At 37.2% G+C, this 13,032-nt stretch overlaps 1 protein-coding gene across 1 annotated transcript in view; it reads left to right on the top strand.

The window, feature by feature from the left end:
• The window catches only part of LOC133542231 (uncharacterized), a 34,132-nt gene extending 21,817 nt beyond the window's left edge, over positions 1–12,315 (top strand). Inside the window, exons 2-3 of the mRNA XM_061886133.1 lie at positions 4,469–4,985; positions 10,063–12,315. Coding sequence (XP_061742117.1) covers positions 4,469–4,985; positions 10,063–10,201 — 656 coding nt within the window. The 3' untranslated portion in view covers positions 10,202–12,315. The remainder of the gene's footprint in view (positions 1–4,468; positions 4,986–10,062) is intronic.
• The last annotated feature ends 717 nt before the right edge of the window (positions 12,316–13,032 follow it).

Below are 13,032 nucleotides of genomic sequence, written 5' to 3'. Positions count from 1 at the left end.
TAGAGTGAACAAGGAACTTCGAGCTCAGAGTAATTTATGATTTAAAGAAAAGGGGTGGGATTAAATACGTGTATACTTCTTCTCACTCCTTTTCAAATATGTAAAAAGAATAAAAAAAATAAAAAAAGGCGAATGCTCATTTGTTTTTTGTTTTTATTCTCCATTGTGTGACAATCTGTCACTTCATTTCTGTTAGTTTTTCGTTTTTTTGTATTTACTTCCTGTTCAGAGCTCTTATTTTGTTGTATTTCCTGTTTTATTCACGGAGCACTGTTGTTTTTCTGTTTTCGTTGATTGGCAGCGGTTCACACCTGCTGTCAATCACACTAGTCTCTATTTATGTTTCACTCCAGCACTCCTCAGTGCTCGATGATAAAATCTTTGTTGGAGAATTTACTATGCAAGACTGCTTCATGTTTATTTCTGTTTCTTATGAGTATTAAATTATTTTCTTACCTTTACTCAACTCTCCTGGATTCTTGCATACTCGGGGACACACAACAGCAGACATGCGAGTTCCCAACACATTGTTTTCATTTTGTTATAATGGCCGTTAAGGCTATAGCACTGTATTGGATCATATTTGCTCTTGTTTGGTTTTTTTTTTTGGATATTTGAAATAAAAATATATCAATCAATCAAAACCGTCGGGAATGTTATCACAAATTATCATTTGCGATAACAAGATAAGATCAGTTTACTGTTACATCTCTTGTCCATTAACAGGCCAGTTACGGCATGTTGTTGCTGCAAATGTTAGTCAATTTTAGGGGCATTACAACAAAAGACGACGGCGGTTGTGACACTTGCCGCGGTTAAATTTGAGCCCTGTGACGAGACCTGCTCATCGGCAGTGCGCTTTATTACCCGGTGCTTCCCCATGGTCCGCAAAATACGGCAAACAAACATTTAAATAAATAAAGAGCTCCTTGAAGTTTTGTAGCCCTTAAATATTTTTTATCCTGCCTCACAGAGGCTGAAATAATACGTATCCCTTCATATTGTGAATTGTGTTTAATAAAAATGATTCCGAATTCATAAGTGTTGATAATGACAGACTGTTAGATCTCCAAGCAATATTGCACTTTTTTAGACAATCAATCAATCAATCAATGTTTACTTATATAGCCCTAAATCACTAGTGTCACAAAGGGCTGCAAAAACCACAACACAAACCACTACGGCAATTGACAAAATCTACACAATAATTAGTTCCTAATTCTCGTTTATTACATACAATTGTTTGATCGAAACTAGTAATAAAGTACCACGGTACTAAATAATTAAAACAATGCTATACTCCCTCTGAATAATACCTGGACTTTTTTTTTATACGGACATTACGGTCAGCAGCTAACATCCATCTGCAGGCAGCAGTGTTTTAGCTACTTCTCAATCACTAATCCTTATCTAAATGATGACAAATAAAGTATGTTTCTTACAAGTAGTATTATCACTGCAGGAAGAGGAATAGCTAAACATGCTTCACTACACAGTGGAGGAGGATACCATAGCTAACTGCTAACAGCCATCTAGCACTCTTCAATGTAAACAAATGATTGGATCTAAAAATAGACCGTAACAATACCAAGTACAGATGCCATATCTAGTTGATGCTACAATGATTACATTGCTATTTTTTTATCATCACAAAATCTATTGTTATTTTTTTTTATTGGATATAAAATTTGGAAATGCATCCTTGGACATATGAGAACTTTACAGTAGTTCTTTATGATCCTGGTGGCTGATGAGCAGGTATCGGACACCTCGGTCTCCTAAGACAAATCCTGGCTCATCCATGCAGACTGGACACTGGCCCAGAGTTGGTTGCTTTGTTGGGTCTGCTCCTGTCTCTGTTCATGCTCCCCCCACCCCAGCAGACCACGGCGTGGAACACCGCAGAGGCCACTACAGTCTAATTGTTGTTTTACTTCTATGGCTGTGTGTAGAAGTGTCTGGTTCCATTTTGAATGTCCTTTGATGTTTACCTCTTACACAGATGTTTAAAGGCCTACTGAAACCCACTACTAGCGACCACGCAGTCTGATAGTTTATATATCAATGATGAAATATTAACATTGCAACACATGCCAATACGGCCATTTTAGTTTACTAAATTGAAATTTTAAATTTCGCGCTGAAGTATAATGCTCAAACGTCGCGGTATGATGACGCGTGCGCGTGACGTCACGCATTGTAGAGGACATTTTGTTTCAGCATGAAAACAAGTTTTTAAGACATTGTTATGCAGCGACTTTACAGACTGATGTCAAAGGTACATAATATCATCGCTTATGTGCAGTGATATCTACAGATTCTCTGAACCTTTTTGATTATATTACAGACCGTAGATGGTGAAAACCCTAAATTCCCTGTACTTTGTAATAGCTCCTAGAAAAATGTTGTTCTTAAACTATTGGACAATTTGTTCACTTTGTGAACAAATTGTTTATGAATGACTGAGCATTTCATGGAAGCTGCTTTTATACCCAATTATGGCACCCACCTGTTCCCTGTTCACCTGTGGGATGTTCCAAATAAGTGTGTGATGAGGATTTCTCAACTTTCTTAGTCTTTTTATTCCACTTGTGCAAGTTTTTTTTTAAAGTTGTTGCAGGCTTCAAATTCCAAATGAGCTAATATTTGCAAAAAAATAACGTTTTCCAATTCGAACGTTAAGTATCTTGTCTTTACTGTCAGGTTGTGTTGGTGACGAACCCCAAGATGCAGAGATGGTGGCATGAAAACATGATTTAAACTTCAGAAATAAAGAAAAAAACACAAACCAGGAACTAGGAGACAGGAAACAGGATACCAGGAAACAGGAACTCGGACGAAAAGACAGCAAGCTGCCAACAGCTACAGGATACAGGTACAAACGACAATCAACCGGTAGGAGCTACAATAATCCAGCACTGACTGTAGGACAAAGCAGGTCTAAATAGCACCTGGCTGATTGACACCTGGTGTGGCCCGGTGCCAATCAGCCATAGCTGAGGGGAAAAAGCAGGAAATAAAGAGAAAATAAAAGCACTGACAGGAAACAAAGACATACACAGAGGAAAAACTAAAACATAACCAAACTGTCAGAGACAAACCTGACAGTAACCCCCCTTCCCATAACGGATACCAGACGTTCTAGCAACCCCCATCCTCCTTCCCTCCCTCCAAAAAAACAGTCCAAAATGAAGGGAGGGGTGGAGGGAGGACAAGGCGGTGGGCTGCCAGGCCAAGTGTGTCCGTAACCAGCAGGGAAGAGTCAGGTGGCGACGGCGAGCTGAACGCCACCGCAATTGGCGAGGGGGTCGCCCGTGAAACGACCACATCCGTGGCCGACAACAGGATGGTGGCGCCCTCTGCTGCTGGCCCACCGGATAGGATGGTGGCGCCCTCTGCTGCTGACCCACCGGAGTGTTTGGTGGCGTCTGCTGGCCCCCAGGAGTGCATGTTGGCGACGCCTTCTGGTCCACTGGAGTGCATGGTGGTGTCTGTTGCACAGCTACTCATAGCCCCCCCGCTCCTCCTCCCTCAAGGGACGGATCCCAGACGTCACCAGATATGCCCACAGACGACAGGGATGGGTGGGAGAGGGCTTGGAATTTAGCCATCATCCCAAGAATCCTGTCAAGCCTCTCCGTCATTGAAATCTCTGCGGGGTTCGTGTTTGGCTGGATTATTCTGTCAGGTTGTGTTTGTGACGAACCCCAAGATGCAGAGATGGTGGCGGGCATTGAGCAGGAAAATATGATTTTATCTTAAAAAATAAAGAAAAATAACACAAACCAGGAACTAGGAGACAGGAAACAGGAAACCAGGAAACAGGAACTCGGACAAAAAGACAGCACGCTGCCAACAGCTACAGGATACAGGTACAAACGACAATCAACCGGTAGGAGCTACAATAATCCAGCACTGACTGATGAACAAAGCAGGTTTAAAAAGCCCCTGGCTGATTGACACCAGGTGTGGCCCGGTGCCAATCAGCCACAGCTGAGGGGAAAAAGCACTCAGGGATAACAGCAGGAAATGAAGACAAAATAAAAGCGCTGACAGGAAACAAAGACAGAGGAAAAACTAATACATAACCAAACTGTCAGGAACAAACCGGACATTTACAGTCCATTCAATTGAATCTACTGTAGGTTGAAAAGCATTTGCAAATCATTGTATTCTGTTTTTATTGACCATTTACATAATGTACGAACTTTGCTGGTTTTGGGGTTTGTAGTTACACCTTTATTGTTCTTTATTTGTACTTTTTTCTGTAAAATGATAGCTTTATTCTTGTATTTCTGTGACTTTGTTGTCGTCAAATGCTAGACTCCCACGTTTAAATGCTGCGTGGCTGCTATGGATACCTAGCTGTTGCAGTTTCTTCTTCACGTTCTTTCGACGGCAAACCAAGTAGCATACAATCTTTTATGTGTCCTGTCATTATTCACAGTCCTGTTGTTCTCTGTTGCAGCTATCATGTGGCATTGGTGGGTGCCCTTTGTCTTGGCCTTGGTTTCCATGGCAATCCCAACAATCAGCCAAAGTGGGGACGGCGATTATGGATCAGGCTTTGACATTTACCCCTCGATCACCGCCACTGATGGTCCATTGCAATCCGTCGCTGATGAGCCTGCGAGGGTGAAAAATAACCCAGTGTCCCCCGATGTTTCCTCTTCACCACTGCACCAGCAGACGTGTGCAGTCCACTTCAGCACCAGCGACGTCTCAGCCCGGAAGCTGAAGGCCCAGAGAGAGGAGCTGGCCTACCTGCAGGCAATGCAGCACGCCAACAAGGCGGTGATGGAGAACCTGGTGCAGTATGTCGGGGCCGAGGTGGGACACGAGAGCTACGAGGAGGTGATCCGAGCCAACATGGTGGGTATCCTGGAGGACCACAAGAGCTGTCTGGAGGTGACGGAGAAGGCAGAGGAAGACCTGAAGAAGCAGCTGCAAGGCAACGTACTTGACACGCTCGCTGGAATGCAGAAGTAATACGTTTAATTTTTTTAATTACATTTTCAAACATGTTTTTACGATTTTAGTATTATAGAAAAAATGTGTTTTGTGAAGAAGTACACGATTGCCGATTAATGCAGCAAATCCTGATCACAAAAATCGATACCACCTGGCTGATACTTGATTTAATTTTGGTCTCCAGGCTAACTATCGATGTCTAATACACAGTTTGGAGCAGCTTCCTTTAGTTAACAATCTACCTTTATCACCAATAAATCTTTATTCTCACCAATACTAAGATATTATTCCCATCATCTATATTTTACTTGTACAATTATGTGGTTTCTCACTCTGAAAATGTAAACTTTTCATGGTTTAAAATTGAGACTTTTTTTTTTTTTAAATTGATGTTTTCTTAAAAAAATATATTTTCCTATCAAGTTACGACTTCACGGTGACAGTTGGGTTAGTGTGACTGCCTCACAATACGAAGGTCCTGAGCAGTCCTGGGTTCAATTCCAGGCTGAGGATCTTTCTGTGTGGAGTTTGCATGTTCTCCCCGTGAATGCGTGGGTTCCCTCCGGGTACTCCGGCTTCCTCCCACCTCCAAAGACATGCACCTGGGGATAGGTTGATTGGCAACACTAAATTGGCCCTAGTGTGTGAATGTGAGTGTGAATGTTGTCTGTCTATCTGTGTTGGCCCTGCGATGAGGTGGTGACTTGTCCAGGGTGTACCCCGCCTTCCGCCCGATTGTAGCTGAGATAGGCGCCAGCGCCCCCCCGCGACTCCGAAAAGGAATAAGCGGTAGAAAAGGGGAGGGAGGGGAAGGGGAAGTTACGACAATTTCATGTAATTTTACAGCCAAACTGTCATACAATCACAACTTTATTGTGGTAGCACATCAACTTTATTCTCACCATATAACAACTTGGGTGACATCTTTCTTGCTGGAATGTTAATATATATATATTTTTTTGTAAACTCGTGACTTTATTGTATTATCAATGCATAATTTTTAGTTGAATTACAACTTTATTCTTTTTTGTTTCTTTTCTTTTTTTCATGAATCAGTCCAACAAAATAATACGCAATAATACCATAATAATACAATTCCAAAACTGAACAGAACAACTGAGAGGACACAGAAATATGGCACAAAACAATCCAAAAGTACCGGTAGTCCAACAAAAAATAACAATATCACAATTATTTGTTTTGTTTCCTTTATTACTATTTTTCAAATATATTTCATTTTCTTTAAGCATGTTTGTTTTGCTATTTATATTGTTCAATTTTGTGGTAAAGGGCAATGAGAGGGGGGAGGTAGGGAGATTGATAAGGACGAATAAGCCAGTTAAAATATGCATTGTAAAAAGACACACAACTTTATTCTTGTAGCATGACAACTTTATTCTCTCCATCATTACTATTTTGTTTTTAATTTTAAACTTTTTACCTGCAAAATTGTGGGGGATTCATTTAGTAAAATCTTGACTTGTCCTGTAAAACTGCAACTTTTTAAGTGTAAAACTTCAATATCTTTCTTGAAAAATGTTGACTTTTCCCTGTCAAGTTAGGACGTTTTCATGCAATATTAGAACATAATTATTATACTATTACAATTGGTTTGTGGTAACATTTCAACTATATTCTCACATACAACTACTTTGGTAAAATCATTCTCATAAGTATTTTCATGTAAAATTGTGACTTTAATGCAATATTAGTATTTTATTTTTTAAATAAATTTGAACTTTTTTTTGGAACAGTACACTTTTATCCTCACCATTACTACGATGTTCACTTGTAAATTTGTGCGAGTATCTTTCAATCTTGACTTGTCCTGTAAAATTGCTACCTTTTGTGTAAAAAAATTCAAATTTTTTTCTTAAATAATTGAGACTTTTTCCTTAGAAAACCATAACTTTTATCTATCAAGTTACTAGTTGTAATACATGGGTGTCCAAACTTTTTCCACATAGGGCCGCAGACTGAAAAATCAAAGCAAGCGGGGGCCATTTATTTTAAAAACCAATACAATATATGGATAACCAATATACATTTAGGCCTTCACCTAGGCTTGAGCCCGGGGACCCCAAAGGGTTTTGGTCCAAAAAATATTAAAAATATGTAATTATTCAGTATTATTATTTTTATTTTTATTCAAGTTTTAAATATCTAGATCAACATTAGGTCTATCTGTCAATATAATGATTTTAAAGATTTAAGTTGTATGCTCTTTCTGTCACAAAAAAAACCCTGTTTTTTTAATGGAAAAATTACAAAAATATGCAATATTTACACCCCAAAATTTTTTTAAGTGGAATATTTGAGATTATATAATAATTGGAGCATTAAAAAGGTCATTAACTCATCACCATTGATTTTAATTAATTATTATTTTTTGAGCAATGACATTAAAACAAGAATCACACAAAAATTATTGGGGATCCAAAAGGGTCCTACTTATGGAAGTGTTAAAAAATAAATTATAAATTTTTTTACTGTTTACTTTTAACACAATAATCTCAAGATCAACTTCAGATCCATCCATCAGTTATATGTTTTATTGTTGTTTGTGTTTTTTGTTTGTTCATTTTAGGCCTTTCTTTAAAAAAACAACTCAGTTTTTTTATATGGCAAACACAAAATATGCAACATTTTCCCCCCAAAATATCTCAAAGTGGAAAATTTAACGTGACGTAATTGGAGCCTAGAATAGGCCAATAATTCATAATGACATTGATTTTGATTCATTACTATTTTTTAAAGAAAGAAACAGCCTCCATGGCAGCTTTGTGTTATTAGAGTAAACATTGCAACACTTTCCTGTTACATTTCACCCATTTGCTCCTTTATATCACTTTTTAAGTTTTAAAAATGTTTCAATCGTATTTTTAAAATGTGCCGTGGAGCCGTTAAAAAATTACCTGCGGGCCGCAAATGGCCCCCGGGCCGCACTTTGGACACCCCTGTTGTAATACAATTACAACTTTATTGTGGTAACATTTCTACTTCATTCCTGCCATACATCGTACTCTTGTGCGTTTTTATGTATTATTTATTTTTCTTGTCAAATTTTGTTTTTCATGTCATTTCAGTACTTCATTTTAGCTAAATTATGCATATGTTTTAGTAACATCACGACTTTATTCTCACCCTTACAACAATTGTGGGGTTTCTTTCTCTGAAATCTTTCAGCTTTTCGTGTACAATATTGACTGTTGTTGTAAGATTGCAAATTTTTTTGGTTTAGAAGTTCGACTTTTTTCTCAGAAATTTAAAGATTTAAAAAAAAAACAACACTTTTTTCCTATCAAGTTACGGCAATTTCAGGTAATATTAGAGCTAAATACAATCGCATCTGTATTGTGGTAGCATTTTCATCTTTCTGGCTGGTATGTTAATATATATATATATATTTTTTTTGTAAAGTTGTGACTTTAATGTATTATTAATACTTAATTTTGAGTTGAATTACAAACTTTATTCTTGTAACATGACAACAGTATTCTCTCCGTCATTGCTCTTTTGTTTTAAACAATTTTTTACCTGCAAATGTGTGGGGGATTCATTCAGTAAAATCTTGACTTGTCCTGTAAAACTGCAACTTTTTTAGTGTAAAAACTTTTTCTTGAAAAATGTTGACTTTTTCCTGTCAAGTTTAGACTTTTTCATGCAATATTAGAACATAATTGTTACACAATTACAAAGTGTTTGTGGTAACATTTCAACTTTCCCATCAGTATTTTCAAGTAAAATTGTGACTTTAATGCAATAGTAGTACTTTATTTTTTAATTAAATCTGAACTTTATTTTTGGAACAGTATAATTTTATCCTCACCATTACTACAATTTTCCTCTGCCTAAAAATGTAAACTTTTTATTTGTGGGGGCAACTTCCAATCTTGACTTGTCTTGTAAAATTGCAAGTTTTTGTTAAAAAAATGAATTTTTCTCAAATAATTGAAAATGTTTCTTTGTCTTTCATGCAATTTCATTACTTCATTTGAGTTAAATTACACATTTGTTTTAGTGACATTACAACTTTACTCTCACCGTTACAACAATTTGGACTTTCCATGATTGAATTGTGTTGATTTTCCCCATGTTCAACATTTTTCGTTAACCTTCGTCTTGTGTTAGGGTCGGCACCGACCCGTTTTAGTTTTTAAATGCATAAAAACACCACATACATTTATTTTTTTGCATCAAAGCTTTTTGACTTTGTCAGGAACCTCTTTGTCAACAAAAGAAAACATTTTAATTTTTTTCACTACATTATAAAATGCTCTGGTAGAAATTATGCCCTTGGTGTTGTTAGGGTCGGTTTCGACCCGGTTATAAAAATAAGATGATAAAGCAATGATAAGAGCCAAAACTGAACACACTGACAGCCAGCTCCCCTCCCAATCATGTGATTTTTAGTGGATTCTCATTTTACCTTGTTATCCTGTACTAAAACAAACAAAAGACGGACACTAAAAGTGTCACTTTTTGCCACTCTGATTTTGTTTTTTTATTAGTTTTGGAACTAGTAATCTATTTCTCTTGGTTTCATTTGCTTGATTGGTTGTTTGTATGATGTTGGATTTCTGTTGCTGAAAAAAATACTTTTTAGCCTTTTTCTTGAAGTAAATATATATGGGTCAAAATTGACCCGTAACACCATAGATGTTACTATAGTTAAAATTCTTAAAATGAAAAAATAAACAAAACACATTTATTCAAAAGATGTGTTCTAATACCCCTTAGTAATAGTTAGGTAACACAACAACCTTTTTTTATTTATATGATTCTCTTGAGGTTCGTTTTACCATTTTTAAAAATTGAAATCGAGGGGTATACTGACAAAATAAGGCCCAATGGCCCAAACCAAAAATATTAAAACCAATATTTTTAAGGATAAGGAAGCCTAACAAGGTAACCAAGAGATGAGAAACAAATTGGATGATAGATAATTGTTTTTAGTGTATTTTACAGCTGATTTAAGACATGGGTCAAAACCGACCCGTTAACATAAGAGATGGTAACAGAAAGCTAACACAAGACGAAGGTTAACCAAATTCTATCTTCACGTATAATTGTGATATTTTTCTGGTACAGAATCCATGACGAGTCTTTGGCTTTTGAGGACATGCTTCGGGCGGCGTTTGACATGGCCAAGCGCCTAGAGAGCTTGTCACAGACCCTTCACGCTTCATTCACCAAGCAGTTGAGAGACACGGTCAAAGTCCACGGCTAAGACTTGGACACTATTCTGTTTCCTTCATTGGATTGTGATCACTGACTCAGCTGGCTGGGACTCAATGTATAGAATTGTGGAATGAAGCCATCCATCCATCCATCTTCCATTACAGTATTATGCAGGTGGTATAAGGTTGAGGTGTCATCTTCTCCAGAGGACTCCGACTGCCCCCGGACATGACGACAAACCGATTGTTTTAATGCATTCTAAATATTAAATAAACGTAAAAAAAAGTCTGCTTACACCGTAGCAAATGAGAGTTCCACTTTTCCGCCCATAAAATCCGATAAATAACCGTTTAAAAAGCGCTAACATTACTCAATTTACATTTTGTGACTTGAATTTTAACCAAGTATAAGTGAAATTGTTATTATTGTAACGCCGGTTCGGCATCGTGGTACCGGGTTCGATTCCCTCGAGGATGCGTCAAACGAAGAACACAACAAAGGTAAGATGTAACAAATGTATTAACAAAAAGTGAGCTCTGAACAAAAACACTGGAGTTAATAAAAAGGGAAACAAAAGACGCTGGCGTGAAAGCTAGGCAATATAAAGAACTAAGATTTGGCACGATGGCACAAAAAATGAAAACAAAGATGATTAGCATGTGAGCTAAAGATGACAACAAAGTGGCTTAGCTAACGGCACAGTGATCACAAGGGTTGTCCCATTACCAATATTTTGGTACCGGTACCAAAATTTATTTTAATACTTTTCTAAATAAAGGGGACCAAGAAAAGTGGCATTATTGGCTGTATTTTAACATAAATTCTTGCGATACATTAAACACATGGTTCTTATTCCTACTTTTTCCTTAAATAAAATATTCAACATACAACACAACTTTTCTTTTATTAGTAAGTAAGCAAACAAAAGCTCCTAATTGGTCTACTGACGTATGCGTAACATATTGTGTCATTTATCATTCTGTTATTGTGTCAAAACTGCTAAGGACAATCTGTAGAAAATGAATTATTAATCTACTTGTTAATTTACTTTTAACATCTGGTTATTTTCTCTTTTAACATGTTCTATTTACACTTCTGTTAAAATGTAATAATCACTTATTATTCTGTTGTTTAGATATCTTACGTTTTAGATGATACCACAAGTTACAGGATCATACATTGTTGGTATTCAAAGTCCTCATGTGTCCAGAGACATACTTCCTGCGTTTATAATCTTAATGAGAATTTAAAAAAAAGGAAAAAAAGATTCTGTGATTGTAAAAAATATCGATGTAATCATCGTAGTATTGACTAGATACGCTCTTGTACTTGGTATTACAGTGGATGTCAGGTGTAGATCTGTCCATGGCGTTAGTTTACATTGTGCCGTAGGAGGCTTCAGTTTGTAGTGAAGCATCTTTAGCTATTTCTCATCCTGCAGGGATTATACTTGTAAGAAACGTACTTTATTAGTCGCCATGGAGGCGAGGATTAGTGATTTAGAAGTAAAGAAAACTCTGCAGACTGCGGATGGACCTTAGCCGCTAGCTAGTTAGCCATGTTTTAAAGCACCTCGTCCTGAAGGTGTTTCCTTTATCTTTAGTTTTTAGGCCAAAATGCGTCAATTCTTCCTTTTCTGTCTACAGACTGTGTGTAATCCGTAAGTACTCCGTGTGTGTGCATTGCCAAACATGCTTTTCTGCTCGACAGTGTGCCGTTATGCCCATTAAAAAAAAAAAAAAAAATGAGAATGGGTACCTTTTTAGCGGTATAGTACATAAGTATCGTGGTACTTTACTAATATCGGTATACTGTACAACCCTGGTGCCTACATTTACATCATCGAGTGGTCTGCTGCTTCCTCGCTTCCTTGCTCCCTGTAAGTGTATTGTAGATCATAAATCGTGGCTCTCGCCTGAAAAATAGATGGCTGAGATTATAATTTGACAAACTGGGACACATTGACAGCCTTTTAAGACCTGGAACTGGCAAACACAACACACAAAAGCTTGTTTATTTTGTCATAATGTAGTCTTTTAAGTTTCTCGTGAAGGTACAATGTGTTGTGGACTATAATTCGTATATTATTATCCATCCATCCATTTTTTCCTGCTTGTCCCTCTCAGGATCGCGGGGGTTGCTGAAGCCTATCTCAGCTGCACTTGGGCACTATTATATAATATCATTTTTTTATATTTAATATGTGTATCATTTAATTTATGGTAATTTACAACTTAATTCTTGTAATATTTTAATAAAATACTTGGTCGTTTGACCACTTGACAACTTGACGTATGGCAGCAAAGATTAAGCATTTATTTTTGTAAAATAGCAATATCTTCTTGTAAAGTTACAACTATTTCTTGTACTATTTAAACATATTGAACTAACATTACGACTCTCCAACACTTGTTACAATATGAAAACTTAAATTGTATTTTCCTTTTTTACATTAGGACAACTTTACCCCTTCAAAATTGCATATTTGGTCTTGTAAAATTAAGACTTTCAAATTACGAACTTATGTAAAAAGCCGTCACCTTTTTCCAGACAAAACTGCTTGTAACTTCTGTTAGGAATGTCGTAGAGACATGAAACAAAGACCTCTATGTTGGTCTGACTAAGATCGGGACTCGGGACACGGCGGCGGCGGCGGCGGCGGCCAACGGCGGACCCGACCAACGCTGCTTGCAGCTTTAATTAAAATTAAAACTTTATTTCTGCTAAATGAAACATTATATACTGTATATGAAGTTACAACTCCATCGTGACGATCTGTCACATTCAAGTCGGGTTGTGTTTCATGGGTTGGTCTTTAATTCCTGTCAATGCTCTTATTTTGGCTCCATTTCCTGCTTTTCTCCCTGCGCACTGTTTTCT

The sequence above is a fragment of the Nerophis ophidion genome, linkage group LG24, assembly GCF_033978795.1.
Source record: "Nerophis ophidion isolate RoL-2023_Sa linkage group LG24, RoL_Noph_v1.0, whole genome shotgun sequence".
Classification (NCBI taxonomy): domain Eukaryota; kingdom Metazoa; phylum Chordata; class Actinopteri; order Syngnathiformes; family Syngnathidae; genus Nerophis; species Nerophis ophidion.
Note: the sequence above shows the minus strand (reverse complement) of the source record. Positions and strands in the feature narration are given on the sequence as shown.